The sequence below is a fragment of the Colias philodice genome, chromosome 2 (genome assembly GCF_061535455.1).
Source record: "Colias philodice isolate Cphi_HAF_F1 chromosome 2, ilColPhil1 Martin Lab GWU primary, whole genome shotgun sequence".
Lineage (NCBI taxonomy): Eukaryota > Metazoa > Arthropoda > Insecta > Lepidoptera > Pieridae > Colias > Colias philodice.
Window position 1 is genome coordinate 13,030,278 of NC_143087.1, and position 18,130 is coordinate 13,048,407.

Genomic DNA, 18,130 nt, shown 5'->3' on the forward strand with positions numbered 1-18,130 from the left:
ATCAAACTAGATGATATGTTCAACGATTCTGTTTAATCAAAAACATAAAATATTAAAATTTACTCGATAAAAAAAAATCACCAAGTTAGCTCTAATTTTCACACTTTTACGTTTTCTACTTGACATGGTAATACTTATTATGATTTTTTTTTCATAAACAATTATATTAAAACATTTGCAAGATATTTGTCAGAGCATTTTGTGTAATTACTTTTAGTTTTGGTTTTATCTGCGATAAACCACTTTTATCGTGACAAAATCAAACGTTTATCTCGAGAAAAAAAGAGCGCCAAAAGTGGTTTATCGCAGATAAAACCAAAACTAAAAGTAATTACACAAAATGCTCTGACAAATATCTTGCAAATGTTTTAATATAATTGTTTATGAAAAAAAAATCATAATAAGTATTACCATGTCAAGTAGAAAACGTAAAAGTGTGAAAATTAGAGCTAACTTGGTGATTTTTTTTTATCGAGTAAATTTTAATATTTTATGTTTTTGATTAAACAGAATCGTTGAACATATCATCTAGTTTGATATATATTTTATTTTTTAGATTTGGTCTTGCATATTACACGTATCATCTAATAGAAGATTGGTTATTTTGCTTTATGCGCCCCCTTAAGGAGCCAATTAAGGGTACCATTCCAATATTGCCCCTGCTGCAGGTATTTGAGTAGCCGGTTTTACATGAGTATTTTAAATTATTCCTATTAAATATACTGTAGAGTTTCGTAACTTTACACACAACTTATGAACTTGTATCAGTTACTATGTATTTGTATTTTTGTATATTGATTAAAGTACGTACCAAGATAAAGAATAATAAGAAATATACATTATACATTTAATCTATAATATCTAATATCTTGATACCTAAAAATGTATACTGTAATTATTATATACTATAGCTTTCCGCCCGCGGCTTGGCCCGCGTTTTCAAAGAAAAACCCGTTCCCGTGGGATTTCCGGAATAAAATCTATCCTATGTGTTAATCCAAGTTACCCTCTATATGTGTGCTTAATTTCATTGTAATCGGTTCAGTACTATTTGCGTGAAAGAGTAACAAACATCCATACATACAAACTTTCGCCTTTATAATAGTATATTAGGATTAAAAAGAAAAATGTTGAAATATTTTCCTAATTGTAGGTACGTATTGTAACAGGTTGTAAAATGATGGATTTATTTCAAAAAAATGAAGTTTTTGTATAGAATTTTATAATATTAATCAAATCAATAAGCTATGTCGGAATAAATTATGTTTACCTATGCGATTATGACAACGATTTATCTATTTTATGTTAAATTTGTTAGTTATGTTGTTATTTGTAAATAAATATACGAAATATTATATTTTTGAAGTTTACTTTATTTCAAAGACTTACTTAATAATTTCATGCAAATTTCTCATTTTCCAAAAAATGAAAACCCCAAAAAAAAGAAATGGACCCAGCTTTGCATGGATATCCCGCTTGACAACTTTATTACGGGGACGAGAAGACGTGTGTTTGTAAATAACCAATAGTATCGTTTAAAACGCACGCTTGAAACTTGAAGCGATATGATTGGTTGTTTACAAACACAGTCCTTGCTACACATCCTCGCACATTATTGGTGGAAAAGCACCCTTATAATCACAAAAATGATTAGCAAAACGATATCTATAGATAAGAAAACATTATTTTAATAAAAGTGTTGCAAATTAAATTTATTAAGTAATGTACAATAATAATTATAATCAATCTTTTATCGGGTACAATCTTGTTATCGTAATGCGGAACTAAATTCAATAATTATATAAAACGTTTCTAGTTACAAAACAACTGTTTGGTACAATTTCATTAATATCAGTCCAGCAGTTTCCGCTACCAGAAACACTAAAACAAACATGCTTCCGAAATAGCTTCGCTAAACACACGTCAATACCCAGTACATTTTCCTGTACGTGTTTAAGCTGACATTTTTACTACCGTGATAAAACCTAAGCAATTAACTTTGATTTAACCAAACATTTGCGCATTTTTGTTTGCCAGCTTTATCACAATTCGGACCATCAAGTGATGTTTACCCAAATTTTAAATTGCGTAAATAGTTGAGAGTAAAATGCATTATGCAGTAACATTAATGACCCAGTGACTTATGGTTTATCAGTAATTCTGCCCCAGAGGAGGCTATTGTGTGCTGAACTTTGTATTTATCCAATCCGAGCCCTTTAAATAATTATTTCATTAGTAAAAGATGAATCATTTATCAAGTGTCTTGTTTCAATGGCACAAGGTTGCTCAATTTAGTACTAGATGGCGCTACTTTTCTAAAATAAGCTTACTTAGTTTGTCTGTAGATGGCGCGGGCGTCACGTGAAATGGTTTAGCAATATTTAATTTTAATATATAGAAATCCGTTCAGCTAATAAGCTTTACATAACTCAAAATACTCCTTCGATTTCAAAGCATAATCGATAGACTTAAAATAATCTAACAGAGAAATAGCGCTCTCACAATTGAAACAAATAAAACGCAATAACACATTGGAATCTAAAATCAAAAAATTATATAGTGCACCAAAATAACTCAAAAGGCATAATTACGGATATCTTTTTAACTGAGTTTGCACTTAATACTTAAAATTTATACAGTCTGACGAGGCCAAAAGGCTAATGGAAACAGATTTGTAAAATTAATTTTCTCTCCAAAGTAGGTACTCAGAACTTCAACAAATCACTTTCAATGTTGGAACGCAACATTAGACATACAATCAAACAAACATTACCTGAACGGAACTTTCTCACCTGACATTTTAACATTTCGTCATTATTACGAGAGTAATAAAGATCAAAATGATTAATGAAAACCTCGGGTTTTGTAAGCCGACATTTTTCAACGAGATACCGATCTTAATTTGCTTTTTGGTGTTTTAAACAAGAAGATTAAGGTGCTCGTAAAAGCTGCCCTTTTCAGCTAATTGCAAGGGTATGATAGGTTTTGCAACGTGTGAAGCAATATATTATGTAATAAAAAAAAATAAGTGAAAAGTGTTGGAGCAGTGTTGAAATTTTAATAAAATGCTACTTTAAAATCATAAACTAAGTAGATAATGTTCACAACTACTTCCGGACTCTCATTATTTGAAAAAAGGATATGCTAACCTATATTTTTGCTCATCATCTTTCTGCTAACATTTTAAGTCGGTCCAACTGTTTCGGACATTAGCTAAAATAAAAAGACACTACAGTGTGAACAACCCTTTTTCTGTTGTAGTAAAAAAATTCCCATTTATCCGTATCGTTCCTGCATCATGGACACAGCTAATAAGCGATCATATCGCAACTTGATGCACCATTTGCTCCGACCATTGTTCATCGAACACCTACATACCTACACCTCGTTTTTTCTTATTTTTAAAACGTATTAAGGTGTGTGAATTTTTGCGCTGCTACTCTACATAGACCTAGAGCATATTTTTTTATCCTATGTCACACTGTATTTTTCTATATACTCGAAGTAAATAAGGTAAACCTAGGTTTGTTTGTTTATGCCTCGAACTAAATTTATGTATAGTGAGCATAATTTGTAGAGGAACATGTGTGAAAAATATATTTGCCAAAATTACAAAAAATACATGGTTAATTTTGAAATATCATCATCATCTTATTATTATAGTCCTTTTCACCTATGATGATTCCTGTGACACTTCATCGTGTTCCGAATTACGAATTTTATGTTTAAAAAGTCAAAATAATTTTAGTGCATAATATTTTTATTTTATGGCGGCATTATTACCAAAAATATAAAAATGAAACATCTTAAGCTTATAAATCAAAAACAGTATTGTTTAGTTTAATATAATGAAAAATAAAATAAAATAACACAAAAATATAATACCTACGCAATTCGTGTACATGAAATGGATCGTTGAAAAATCATAGAGTTGGAAAATCATATAATCGGCGCCCATCTTGTGATCGTTTGTTAATCGAGTCAATCGTCTGTACGAGTGCGTCAGCCTTGTATACAAGTTGCATTTTTATATTGATACTTTACGTGATATTCTGTTATTGTTACTAATTGTTATTGTTGGCTTTTTGTTGCTGTTGTTTGCTAAGTTTCCTTAGTTAATTGTTGGCGAAATGCCGAAAAAACTAATTTTGGTACTTTATTCAAATCGATTTCATTTCCATATAGAATATTATCGATTATCAGAAACAATTGATACGATTTCAGTAACCGACATCTCTACACGTGTCAAAAATCGATGTGTCACAGAAATCATCTTAGGTGGAAAGGACTATAGATTTGCCCGGGGGTTCAATCACGGTCAAAAAGTATCATCACCTATGTTATTAGCTTACTACTGTTTTCTACCACATAATATAATGACATAACAGATATAATGTTATAAGTAACGTTGTTCGATTCTAAAGTTTAGTCGTGAAAGCATAGACACAGACTTCCGTACATATTTGTAATATCTATACTAATATTATAAAGCCGCATAGTTTGTTTGTTTGTTTGAACGCGCTAATCTCAGGAACTACTGGTCCGATTTGAAAAATTATTTCGGTGTTAAATAGCCCATTCATCGAGAAAGGCTATAATCATCACGCTAAGTCCAACAGGAGCGGAGACACGCGGGTGAAACTGCGGAGCGCAGCTAGTTAGTAGATATAGATCCTACAAAATATACAAAATAATACACATCGTCGTCAACTTAAGTTTTTACTTCTTTACGTAACTTATTTTTTAAAAGGGTTAAAATACAACTAGATCAAATCCGTTATCGCCAGTCTATTAAGATAGAACGTGCGCTATGGATCTTATCTGTGTAATATATCGGTTGCGCCAGCGCATGTGTGCACACACGTCGAGATTTTTAGAGATAATCCCAAAGTCTTTTTTATGTTATGAAAATTTATTTCTTTATTTATAACACCTTATTGTACAAAACAATATAGGAAATGTAGTACAAATTAATGAATCAGTGGTTAATGTTAAAAACATGTAATGACGTTTCAAAAGTGCTTCTAGAAGAAGTCTAATTGAATAAATAAATGTTTGAGTTTGAGTTTGAGTTTATTCTCTAATATTTCCGTTTTGTTTCAATAAGTGCGCCTAAAAGACTCTCTAAATCCTTTCTAATCATAACATGGACCCCAACGCGTGTCCTGCCATAATAGACCATTGTATAAATGATTGCTACAAATCCTTAGATAACCAGCACCCATTCATTATTTTTTATATACTCATACACAAAGGAAAAGGTCCGTCCACTTAAGTATTGATAACTGAATGTTAAAGACGACAATAAATTCAAAATATTTGACCTCCCGTGGTAGTGATTTGTTGAGGTTTGATAACCAGGGTGGGATTCAAGGGTTGTTTATCATTTTAATATTGTAAATAGGAAAATGTGTATGATTCTTGTTCGTTCAGAGAAGAATCATATTATGACATGGAATATATTGTAATCAAGGAAAGTTAGTTTATCCTGGTACCAAGGTTCCGTATCTTTTTACCTGGTAAATGGTATAAAGATACGGAACGAGCTACGGAATATTTTTTTTAGGAATTTTCATATCGCCAACGCAAGTGTAAGTATGTATTTCATAAACGAAAGAAATAATTGTGTGCATTCTGCAATGTTTAAAGAACACATATTTTTATACTTATATTCTACTTTAACCAACGTTAAACAATGTTGCTATGATTTTTATAAAAGGCGATAAAATAATCCCAAAAATGCGTTTCGTCTTCTTAATTTGTTAATCACATCGAATCAAAAGTTAAAATGATTCATCAAATTTTGACACTCCAAGAAATTTGTTCGAACAAAAACAACCAGCTTCATTAAAAGCACTATCTCAATCAGAACTATTTAAGGGCTATAATTACTGCAATAAGGCGCCAAATGGTCGCCATTTTTCACGGCGGCATTTCGTTAATTAGAAGCTGTAGACTTGAATACCTGAGGGAAGAGAAATTGCTCTTTACATTTTTCCAATTTTATCTCGGATTTTGCAACGTCGTTAATTTGTTGCAATTTAAGTACCGTGTTATGGATGGTTTTAAATAGCTCTGGTTCTTTTTCATTCCTTTTAACAGATAAAAGACAATCATTAATTGGAGTTTTGTTTTAATTAATTGTGTTGAACATTTTGACGTAATAAATTCCTTTAAAAATAAACACTTCAATTTATCTTCGCGCTGTAAAAAGGTAAGTAATTGTATTATAGAAGTAATTATAAACGCTATGAGAGGGCGCCGTATATAGCAAAAAACGTTGTTTTAGTAACATAACCAACTTTGCCTTTTGCAATAAGTAAGTACCAAATAAAATGTTGCAAATACGTCAAAGTATTTCTTGTCCAGAGGACGATAAAAAAATCAAATTAAAGCTCTTTTAAATAAAAATAAATACTACGATTTTTTACTATAAACGTAGTAGACATAGTTACTGTAATACGATACTATTTTAACCAATTACAATAAGCACTTGCAAATATCTAAAGTCCTATAATTTCTTTTCCCATTAATATCACTATCATTGTATATCCAAAAACTTTTTTAAATATTCGTGTACAATAAAACAAGAAGAATATAAACATCAATCAATAAAAGATATTCCAATACTCACACTAAATATGCATTTTATAAAATTCCTTTAAAAGTAAAAGCCCAGTATAAAACTGGATATAGTGAATGATTAACAAATCATAATAGTGACAAGTCACGACTAGGTTTTAGTAGGTTAAGCCGCATAAGAAATAACTTCTACAGTCTACGACAAACATTCTCAAAGTAAACAATTTAACTCCCACAACACAGTCATTTAGTTGCACCAGGCGCTATATCATAAAAAGCATATACTATCCTACTAATATATATTATAAATGCGAAAGTTTGTGAGGATATGTGTGTGTTTGTTACTCTTTCACGAAAATACTACTGAACCGATTACAATGAAATTAAGCACACATATAGAGGGTAAGTTGGATAGGTTTTATTCCGGAAATCCCACGGGAACGGGGACTTTGCGGGGTTTTCTTTGAAAACGCGGGCGGATAGCTAGTGTAGCATATTTTATAATTTTTGTATAGTATATACTATGTCAGTAGCATAATTTGTAATGTTTGTAAAAATAACCACAACGTAGACCAATAATTACTAAATAATTAATACCTACTTATTAATTGTTTTTTTTTTTGCAATAACTACGCTATCAACGAAAAATATTATAAATCATCAGATATAAATGAGAGATTATAAATGCGAATCCATAATACATCAACAACTGATGCACTTCTTTACCAGCGATTTGAATTATTCAAAATACTTATAAATATTTGTCATTTGGTGTATATTACCTAAAAGTTTGAGCACCACTGATTTCCACGCTTCGCGCAGACTGTGCGTGGGCGCGTCTGGTCCGTACATATTGATTAACGAACACATAAAATACTTAATACTAATTTGTTTTGAATTTCAACGAGTTGTATGCTAATTTAATTATGTGATTACTGATTTTAGATGTGAATTTAAAGCCCACTTCTCTTTATGAGATATTACAATTACAATCCCTTTGATGCAATATATTTAAATTAATAACCACTAAGTTATAACTTTACTTCTTAATGATGACTCATAAATATTATTTTCAGGATAAATCTAAAGATATTATAAATACAGAAGTAACTCTGCCAAAGTCAGACTCTAGGTAGAGTTACTTGTTGGCAATATTGTACGACTGCCAAGCATATAAGCTATGAAAAAAATTGACAATAAACAAAAAACCAAGTGATGAAACACATTGCTTGCTTTACTAGCAAAAGAGAAGGCGAAGACAGAGCCGTACCACCCACAATCTTTAGTACATGTAATAAAAACAAATATTTTGTTTGATTCAAACTACTTACCAACAAAATATTAGTCGAATTTATAATGTAAGTGTTATGAAAATTAACATCTTTATATTTGAGTGCTTTGAAACTAAACTTACATCAGGCAATGTAGCTACCAGCTCCACATGCCGGTACTCCTCTCCAGCAGCCAAGGTGGGAGTCTGCCACCAGGTCGCAGGGTCTCCATCGATCGCCAGGCTCGCTGGGTGCTGACGAGAGGCAGATCCTTCAGGGCCCTCGCATACGTCACATGCTATACCGCGTCTATATGGTAGCAGAATGAATTAAAGAAACCGTACGTATTTTATTATACCGTTATACCATTGATTATAGCTGAAAACTTACAATAAAATGAAAATATGCTATGTATAGAAAGTCTTAGTGATATTTGAATGGTAACTAAACTAACTTTAGTAAAAGTGTACTATAGGAATTTCCGGGCTTGAAGTAACGCCTCTCTTTCAGCCAAAATACATGTTTAGTTTCGAAGCTTTCTTATTAAATTAAAATCCTTAATTTCCATGGTAGATGCATGTATGTCATTATGTCATTTTGCAACTAGTTATTGCCAATTTTAGCAATTCACAAATCCTAATGCATAGTACCTTCATGTTGAAAATTTTGCATTTTTTTCCTAATTGCACAGTACATCTTTTCACAACTAGATGGCGCTACTCACTTGCCCGGCGTCTCCCTACAGAACTCCTCCTCGCCCCGCTCCCCGCAGGTTCCGTTGGCCACCACACTGCAGTAGGGGGCGACATCTACCGGCGCGGGCAGCAGGCCCTCGCTGGCCACTGCTGTCTCACTGAGGGTCGTGCTGCTGAGCCGGTCGAGGAGCGCGCGGCCTGGTGATGGAAATGATTGTTAGAAACATGAACAATATCAAATTTTTTTATCGTTTTAGGTGTTAGTGTTGAAACTATTATAGCTATGTTTGTAGAGTGAAGACCTGTGTTCTCTTGTGTGGTGTTGTAGATAGGTACATCATACATCTGTTTCACTGATCGATTTCCTTTTCAGAAAACTAAATGATCAGCCTCTTGCTTTCCGTCATGCCTGGTCATTTTTTGTTAGTCTTCACCAGGAATTAATTCAACAGCTTTTCAGCTCTACTCTTACTCATAAACTGCTGTACCAAAGAGATAATTAAATGATATTATAATTAATTATAATCACGAATTACAATTGATATGACCACAGTTATTTAGTGAATTTGGTTACATAGTTATATTTTAAAGCATTCAATTCACTCTATATTCATATTTTCTATGGGAATCGCTTATGCAGTTTAGATGTATAGGTTAATCTAAGTCAAGTAATTATTTTGTTTTACATATATCACAGTACACAAATAATTTTTGATCTAGCGATACCCAAATTCAAACAAAGCTACATTTGCACAGTCTCCCTAACATCTATGACTCTATCACGTTAAGTACAGTCACAGGCAATATAACACCATACTGTACAGTTATTTGAATTGGAGCAGATATCCCTCAGTGAAGATGCACCTTTATACGTGCAATAAGGACGTATAAATCTGAAGCTTTATGATCCAGAACACTGCGGATTGCTCGCAGGAAAGCTAATTGTATTTATTACTTCCATTATTGGTTCACCTAGGCATTGAAGTAGCTGCATATAGAATAAGTGTCTGGAATTTATATTGAATTTGAATTAAATTAATTTAGCGCTTATATATTGCATTTCCTAGATGCAAAACTCAGCTCGTAAGTAATAAGAAGATTGAAGAGATAGAGTAGTAATATTATGTAGAGTAATTATTATGTAGTATATATAATATGACAAAACTAATGTAAACTTAAATGTATAAGGCGCTATGTTTGTACCTAGATAATTTATATCTTGTTAACTATAAAGCTAGGAAGAAACGTTTTGGAAAATTAAACTAAACATTAAAAATAGAGAAATGCATGGAAAAACTAGGAAAAACAAACATAAAAATTATTTTGTTTTTATATAACATTTTAATCAATTAGGTAAATGTTAAAAATACTTATGTAATGACGATTCGAAAGTGCTACTAAATAGTAGTCTAATTGAATAAATTAATGTTTGAGTTTTTTGAGTTTTAATTATGTAGATTTTCAGCATAAATGAATATTAATATTCAGTTCTTGTTCACAAACGTGTGTAATTGAAACCTCATTTTTTGAAGTCGGTTAAAAAGCGATTTAAAGAGTGTAGAACAAATCTGGTTGTATGTAAGTCGGAAGCAGGTGGGCGATAACTCATAAAGGACCATCTGTTGTTTTTGTCTTTATTTTTATTTTTCTTATACCAAAGGGTTTTATTGGACTTTTGTGTAGGGGAATAGTGATTAAAGTTAATGAAATGTGGTTTTGTATGCAGTAATAAAAGGAATATTATGGTTGTTATTGACTAGCTGACGCCCGCGACTTTGTCCGAATTAAAGAACATTCTAATGAATTGTTATCAAAATAAGGCAAATATTATTCTAATTATAACAAACTACAACTATTTGCATTTAAAACAAGAGAGGACTTGATATCCCAAATATATCAACGATTTTGTTAATATACCTAGGAGAATGACAAATACGAAAAACAAAACCCGCCCAAATTTAAAATCTCATGTTCCACAAAAACGACCCATTAAAAATTACACATAATTTCGTGAATTTCAACAACAAAACGTAATTATATGTATCAATCAAGGAGTAACGGAGCGCTGCCGGGGGTCCTGCCTCCGACCGCCCTCCTCCGACGCTGACATGCAATTAAAATCATAATGACTCAATATAGCTCCACTAGCGCCTCTAGCGGTGTTTTTAATAACTAGCAGTTCGAATTAACGGTTGACTTTTTTTCTCTTCATGGCAAGAAGATGTGAAACGATTGACTTATTTAGATTAACTTTTAAATTCGTTGTTAAATGTTACAAATTATATGTCAAATCAATGTCAGTTCAGATGTGTTGTCTTGTTGTTATCCATGTTGTTATCCCGACGTAAACACTTTCTTTAACCCTCAACTACCTGACCGGAGTCTCTCAGACTCCAGCAGTCTTATTTTTGTCTATATCTTTACAAGCAAATGTATTTGAACGGTGTGCGTCCGTGTTTCCTTCGCCCCTCTGCCTGCAGTACCGCGCCTGAACTCGTCGAGGTCATACGCGCGCGCGCTGTGTTTTGGTGAGTACAAAACTATGTCGTGGAGTCTGAGAGACTCCAGGTAGGTAGTTACGTGACTTTTTCATGAAACTTTTTTTTTCTGTTTTAGTTCAAAATGACCTCGAATGATAAAAAAATTGATCGTTGGTTGGAGGAGGACCTTTCCTCGAACGAAGAAGAATGTTTTGATAAACTGTGCAGTGAACACGAGGAAGATATTGAAGAAAATTGTGTTCTTCCCTGTGATTCTGCATCGGATACAGAGATGCAGATGCAGGATGTAGTTATGAAGCACCTGAAAAGTTGGCAATACGCTAGTACTGCTTCACATGTGACCCGAAAAAAAAAACTTAAGTCGCAGTACTTGTGTTTCATATATAAGAAGCCTACATGCCTGCAGTGCTCCTACACGGCGTGCTCAATATGCCGGGAAAAATTGTAAAGTTTGAGCCTTGCAATTTTATAAAAAAAATTCTTTTTTGCCAAAAATTTGTGTCACATTATGTTGATTAGTTACTAAACTTTAAACAATTTATGAAGAGAATTCCTAATTTTTGTTAGTTCTTTTAAAGATCTCATTTAATAAAAGTGTAAAACTTTTGAAAAAATTTTGCTTACTTTAAAAAAAAGTGTAGTTTTTAAGTATAAGCCATAAGGTTATATGTATTTTTTTTACTTTTAAGAAATAAAGAAGTGTTCAAGCTATAACATGTTTCTTTTAATTTATTTTCATTTATAATAGTTTTTGTTTATTAAGAGTTCAAAGTATGGGAGTCTGAGAGACTCCAAGTAGGTAGTTACGTATAAGAAATTAGGGTCAGGTAGTAGAGGGTTAAAAATAGTAAGAAAATGTTTGACAGCGGATCTTACAAATTGAAAAAGAAATTGACCATTCTAAGCGACTCTATAGTCTTCATAACATAGTCACAGGTTATTTTAACGCGTTTAAAATCCAACAGTGTCAAATTACAACTCGATGATTGGTCAAACTTTTATAAATTATGATAATGTAGTGTGACATGACACCAGTCGTTTGACGTGTCGTTAACCACAAATCAATCTAAAGAAATTCTATCATGGGACAAAAATAAAGTGCAGTGAAATGCTTGCGGTTTGACAGGTTCGTTGAAATATCTATACTTAGTAATAGGTAGACAGACTCAGAAATGTAGAGCATAATATCTTTATTATGAATATTGAATATACTTAGAAATTTATGCCGTCTTTTTAATAAATAGTTCTTATATTGTATTATATCCCGACATTTAGAATTGGCAAGAATATATTAAAATAAATTTTTAATATTATTATGAGGGTGAATAACATTGATTACTGATTCCATGGAATAATATGGTTTTTGAAAGGGTTTATATTTTATACCGGTTAATCTGTCCCTTATTAACACTTTAAAACGATCAAATATACACATTTGATTTGATCTGATTTTATTTGAAAAAAAATGAAACAAAATCACTAAATCTCTACAAAAGCTTTTGAAAGTGAGCATTATATTGAAAAAAAAAAAATCATTGTAACTGCTCACGTCGTCAAAAATTTGCTAAAGATGGAAATTCTATACTTTAACCAACAATTTTTAACACAGTGAATATCTTTTCAAAGCTTTAACAGTTTACATACCACGGCGCTACTTGCGGTTAGACCACACACCTAGCTTGTTACTTATAGTTAGTATTCGAGCTTTTATGTACATACTCAATTCCTTTGAAACAATATGAGTCAACTTTGTAAGAGCTTTGTTATTTTTACTGTTAAAAAAATATTATAGTGCTTTTTTATACGACTCTAGTCTCTACGTTTCTTGTTTAAATTATAATTAGATTCAGTCACTAGTTTTGTGTTATTTTGATAAAAAAAAAACCTAAAATACTCTTTATGAATATATACATAGTTGCAAGATAATTCAAATTCTACAAATAGTTTCTACTGCGGCACGGATTTTTTTTAGTTGAAACTACAGTTTCCTATATTTCCTTGCGTTTCCGGGACTATTTAAGATGTATAAATAACATTTCCAATTGCACTTCCAGACGCTGTGATGTGCCAAGTCGGGTCCAAATGATCCGTTTATCCGTTTTCCTACTAAAGACTCCTATAAAGTTAGCCAATTGATTTTCATAAACAAAATACGAAGACATGCAGAATAATAAATATAAGAATGAGCACAGATAGCTAGTCTAAACACATAAAAATTAAAAATCGTACTTCCATTTTCACATACCTTAGTTTTAAAATGTTATATTTTTTGTTCTATTTCAATACCTAATTCTTCCAGTAGGAAATTACTTAAGATAATGAAACCTTCCTATTCAAAAGTAAGGGGAGGCGTCACATGTAAACAATAGTTAATAGTTCTAAGCTCAGTAGAGGAAGTGTTCACTAAGCATCACCACTTACGCATTTTAAAGGAAATGTTTGGTTTACAGGGACGTACTGGAATAATTAATTTAGGGCTCAAGATAACAGGCCCCACATTATCTATTTAGATTTACTTGTTAAAAATAATAATTATTATTTTTTTCTCATCACAAATGAATAATAATGTAATATTTTTAAAGTTACGCTATAGCATACTGATAACAATTTGTGTAGAAATGCAGAATTGCCCTTTTTACCATCTTCAGCGAAGCTCTAACACAAAAAAATAACAGGAAGCGACAATATAAGCATAAATATATTTTTTTTATTATTTTTAGAGACTCAGTGAAGTACCATCGTAAAAATGAGTAATTAGTATTTAATAGTTCAAAATGGGTATAAAACACTTTAAGGTGGACAAATTTTAAATATGCCATAAATTGCGTACTGCTTTGGTATACATCGAAATGAGGTACCTACTATCGATCAAATGATAAATTACAGGAACGTGATTATTAATTTATGTGGTATTAAGTCAAAGTGTCATAGATAAAATTTATCGAAACCGTGTGTGCAATATATTATTTAATGATAGATATGACTTATGGCCGAATAACGCCCCAATAGGTACATTTTCATGCTATTACTCATGATCGTTCAATTTGTCTATTCATTACGTTTCATTCATTACATTATTTACTAGGTTTATAAATAAAGGAACTAAGAGTATTTTTCATATAGGAACATAAAGTTTAAGGTCTCGTGTATAAAAATCTTTCACACACATAAATATAGTCTACTTTGGGGCCCAGCGTTGATGTTAATGGGGCCCCACAGAAGCCCATCTATTTAAGGACGCTGTCACAAATCTGCGTTACTCAAATTTAGGTATCTAACGACGTAACTTTGTTCGCGGCAATATCACGCTCACGTAAACATAGCGCATTCCATTTTATAGACCATCTTCATACTTGATATTATTTTTAATTTTTGATATTATGTATTTTTATTGAAATTGATTCCAGAAGATTACTAGGAACTTTAAAAATTCATTTTGTTACTTTTATTAGTAGGTACGATCCTAATAAGTATGTTAGTATATTCAAACAACTTAAAAAAGTGTGACTATTTTACATCATTATTTCATTGAATAATAATCTATGAATTGTATACAATATCAAAGCTTTTTAAGAAATGTAGAATTATTATCATACATATGATGTTACCGGCACTGTATTAAATCCGGCATTGTATACAATTCTTAGTAAATGTATGTTATTCCGAAAAATAGTCGGAATGAAATAAATTATAGGTATTCGTCACATAACACATTACCTAGGATACTCTTAAATCTGAACTTTTCCTACGTAGCAAACACATTTGCAAGTGTGGGTAGTTTTTGGGGTAGCTATTAACCAATATGAGGTCAAAACTAAAATCCAAGATGGCGCCGACGAAAATTTTACATCTTTTCGTCATGGGTGTCATTTTCAAGGTTTTGGAGTAGCTCTTAACAAATATGAGGTCAAAACTAAAATCCAAGATGGCGCCGACGAAAATTTGACTTTTTTCGTGATGGGTGTCATTTTCATGGTTTTTGGGGTAGCTATTAACGAATATGAGGTTAAAACCAAAATCCAAGATGGCGCCGACGAAAATTTGACTTTTTTCGTGATGGGTGTCATTTTCATGGTTTTTGGGGTAGCTATTAACGAATATGAGGTTAAAACCAAAATCCAAGATGGCGCCGACGAAAATTTGACATCTTGTCGTCATAGGTGTAATTTTCTTAATAATAAAGAAGTAAACTAAAATAAAATAACAGATTTTCGTCGGCGCCATCTTGGATTTTATTTTTGACCTCATATTGGTTAATACTTAATAGCTACCCCAAAAACCATGAAAATGACACCCATGACGAAAAGATGTAAAATTTTCGTCGGCGCCATCTTGGATTTTATTTTTGACCTCATATTGGTTAATAGCTACCCCAAAAACCATGAAAATGACACCCATGACGAAAAGATGTCAAATTTTCACCGGCGCCATCTTGGATTTTAGTTCTGACCTCATATTGCGTAATATCCACCCCAAAAATCATGAAAATGACACCCATCACGGAAAGATGTAAAATTTTCGTCGGCGCCATCTTGGATTTTATTTTTGACCTCATATTGGTTAATAGCTACCCCAAAAACCATGAAAATGACACCCATGACGAAAAGATGTAAAATTTTCGTCGGCGCCATCTTGGATTTTAGTTTTGACCTCATATTGGTTAATAGCTACCCCAAAAACCATGAAAATGACACCCATGACGAAAAGATGTCAAATTTTCACCGGCGCCATCTTGGATTTTAGTTCTGACCTCATATTGCGTAATATCCACCCCAAAAACCATGAAAATGACACCCATCACGGAAAGATGTAAAATTTTCGTCGGCGCCATCTTGGATTTTATTTTTGACCTCATATTGGCTAATAGCTACCCCAAAAACCATGAAAATGACATCCATGACGAAAAGATGTAAAATTTTCGTCGGCGCCATCTTGGATTTTATTTTTGACCTCATATTAGTTAATAGCTACCCCAAAAACCATGGAAATGACACCCATGATGAAAAGATGTAAAATTTTCGTCGGCACCATCTTGGATTTTATTTTTGACCTCATATTGGTTAATAGCTACCCCAAAAACCATGAAAATGACACCCATGACGAAAAGATGTAAAATTTTCGTCGGCGCCATCTTGGATTTTATTTTTGACCTCATATTGCGTAATATCCACCCCAAAAACCATGAAAATGACACCCATCACGGTAAGATGTAAAGTTTTCGTCGGCGCCATCTTGGATTTTAGTTTTGACCTCATATTAGTTAATAGCTACCCCAAAAACCATGAAAATGACACCCATGATGAAAAGATGTAAAATTTTCGTCGGCGCCATCTTGGATTTTATTTTTGACCTCATATTGGTTAATAGCTACCTCAAAAACCATGAAAATGACACCCATGACGAAAAGATGGCAAATTTTCGTCGGCGCCATTTTGGATTTAAGTTTTGTCAAATTGCTTTACCCCACCAATCCGTTCAACAACCCATAAAAAAAGAGGATCTCAGTCAACATAATTTTTAAAACATAATTTTAAATTACAAATAACTGGAATATGAAACTTATACAGTTTACTCTTATAAAGTATCAAATATTTCAAATCACGAAAACGACAGTATACGCACAATAATCTTTTTCTAATTCGTTTTTATTTTTGGGACGAGGAGCGATACACCCGTCCTTCCAAGAGCGCTTCTGAGCGCGGTCTGACGACCCGCGAGAGCAAAATGTATGAAGAAATCGACAAGTATTTTTAATTTAGCTTATAATTGAAATAAAATTTTGATTTAGATACAAAAAAATTATCTTAATCTATAAAGGACTATATATCCCTCAATAATTTATAGGTAAGAAGATAGATTAGGCTTTTAATTTTCTTAAAAGTGTACCGGTTTAGACCCCATTTTTTTGCATTTTATGCGATCATTGTGCTGGGAAAATCGTATTTCAGTGACAATTTTGTATGACGTCGTACAATTTTTATAAGATGATCGTAGAACTGAATATATTATCTTTAAATTAAGATATTACTTTGTTCTCACGTGTAAGTGCTTTGAGTTAAAATTGTACCGTAAAATAGCGGTTTTTGTTAAAAAACTGTTATAGCACCCTTAAGGGCTCGCATAAACTTTCAATGGAGTTTCAAGTGTGTACCTATTGTTTGAAAAACATCTGTCAAGTTAATGGCTAATTGCTTCCTCGTTACGCCTTGCGGTACATTTACACTGTAAACAAAGATTTAAAGGTCATTAAACAGTTAATTTCGTGAACAGATGATGAAAGGAAGCTACTCTTTAATTTATTTATTAATCGTTTTATTGTTTTGTGTACTGTTTTAATTTTTAAATTATTTAATTTTTGTTACTAATTCAAATGATGAAAGCTCAATTATTATTAATCTAAATAGTCAAAAAATGTCTCACACCACCAATTCAACCAAATTTATCATCAAAACATAAAAAAAATGTTTAAAAATGCATACAATATCAAATGCAATTATTTTGATATTCAAGTAAAATAATTTCAGTCCTTCACCTATTTTATTATTTTTCCTGTCCATAAAACTCTGGAATATATTGAAAATCAATCCCATAAACAAATCCCCAATCGGGGGCTAATTAGCCGAATTGTAAAGTTCGGGGCGGTCCCAAATATGGGACTTATAACGAGCGCCTTTCCCGGCACAATCGCGCATAACGAAGGGCTCTGATAGCGGCCATCTTTACATTAGAATATGGACTTTTGGACTGCTATTGTTATTGGTAACAAGCCTTTTCTCCCCCCTCCCCTCTCTTTTCCCGCTAGGTTCAATTTACTAAAGCTATATCCGTGCTATAAGGTACCTTTAATAGATTAAAAGTAATCTTATTGCACGCCTCATAAGCGAAGCGTTGAGGTGGGTACTACTGTCACTTCGCGCAAAACATCTGATTTTTCAAACTTAAAATGTCTTTATGTATCATACATTGCACTTGTAAGATAATACATACACACACATATTAAGAAAAAACACTATTTTTAACGTTCATGATATTTTTGATGTCATTTTTGTTATTTAAACTAGTTAAAAAACAGTTTAAAAAA

General features: G+C 32.2%; 1 protein-coding gene and 1 long non-coding RNA gene across 2 annotated transcripts in view; both read right to left on the reverse strand.

The window, feature by feature from the left end:
• The window catches only part of wb (wing blister), a 140,556-nt gene that overhangs the window by 97,431 nt on the left and 24,995 nt on the right, over positions 1 to 18,130 (reverse strand). The window contains exons 3-4 of the mRNA XM_089709468.1: positions 8,578 to 8,746; positions 7,997 to 8,162 (exon numbers count right to left, since the gene is read on the reverse strand). Coding sequence (XP_089565594.1) covers positions 7,997 to 8,162; positions 8,578 to 8,746 — 335 coding nt within the window. The remainder of the gene's footprint in view (positions 1 to 7,996; positions 8,163 to 8,577; positions 8,747 to 18,130) is intronic.
• On the reverse strand, positions 14,274 to 17,157 carry LOC149490894 (uncharacterized). Its single transcript, XR_016317420.1, has 2 exons — positions 15,400 to 17,157; positions 14,274 to 15,292 (listed from the first exon to the last, which is right to left on the reverse strand). It is a non-coding gene; the product is annotated as an uncharacterized LOC149490894 (long non-coding RNA).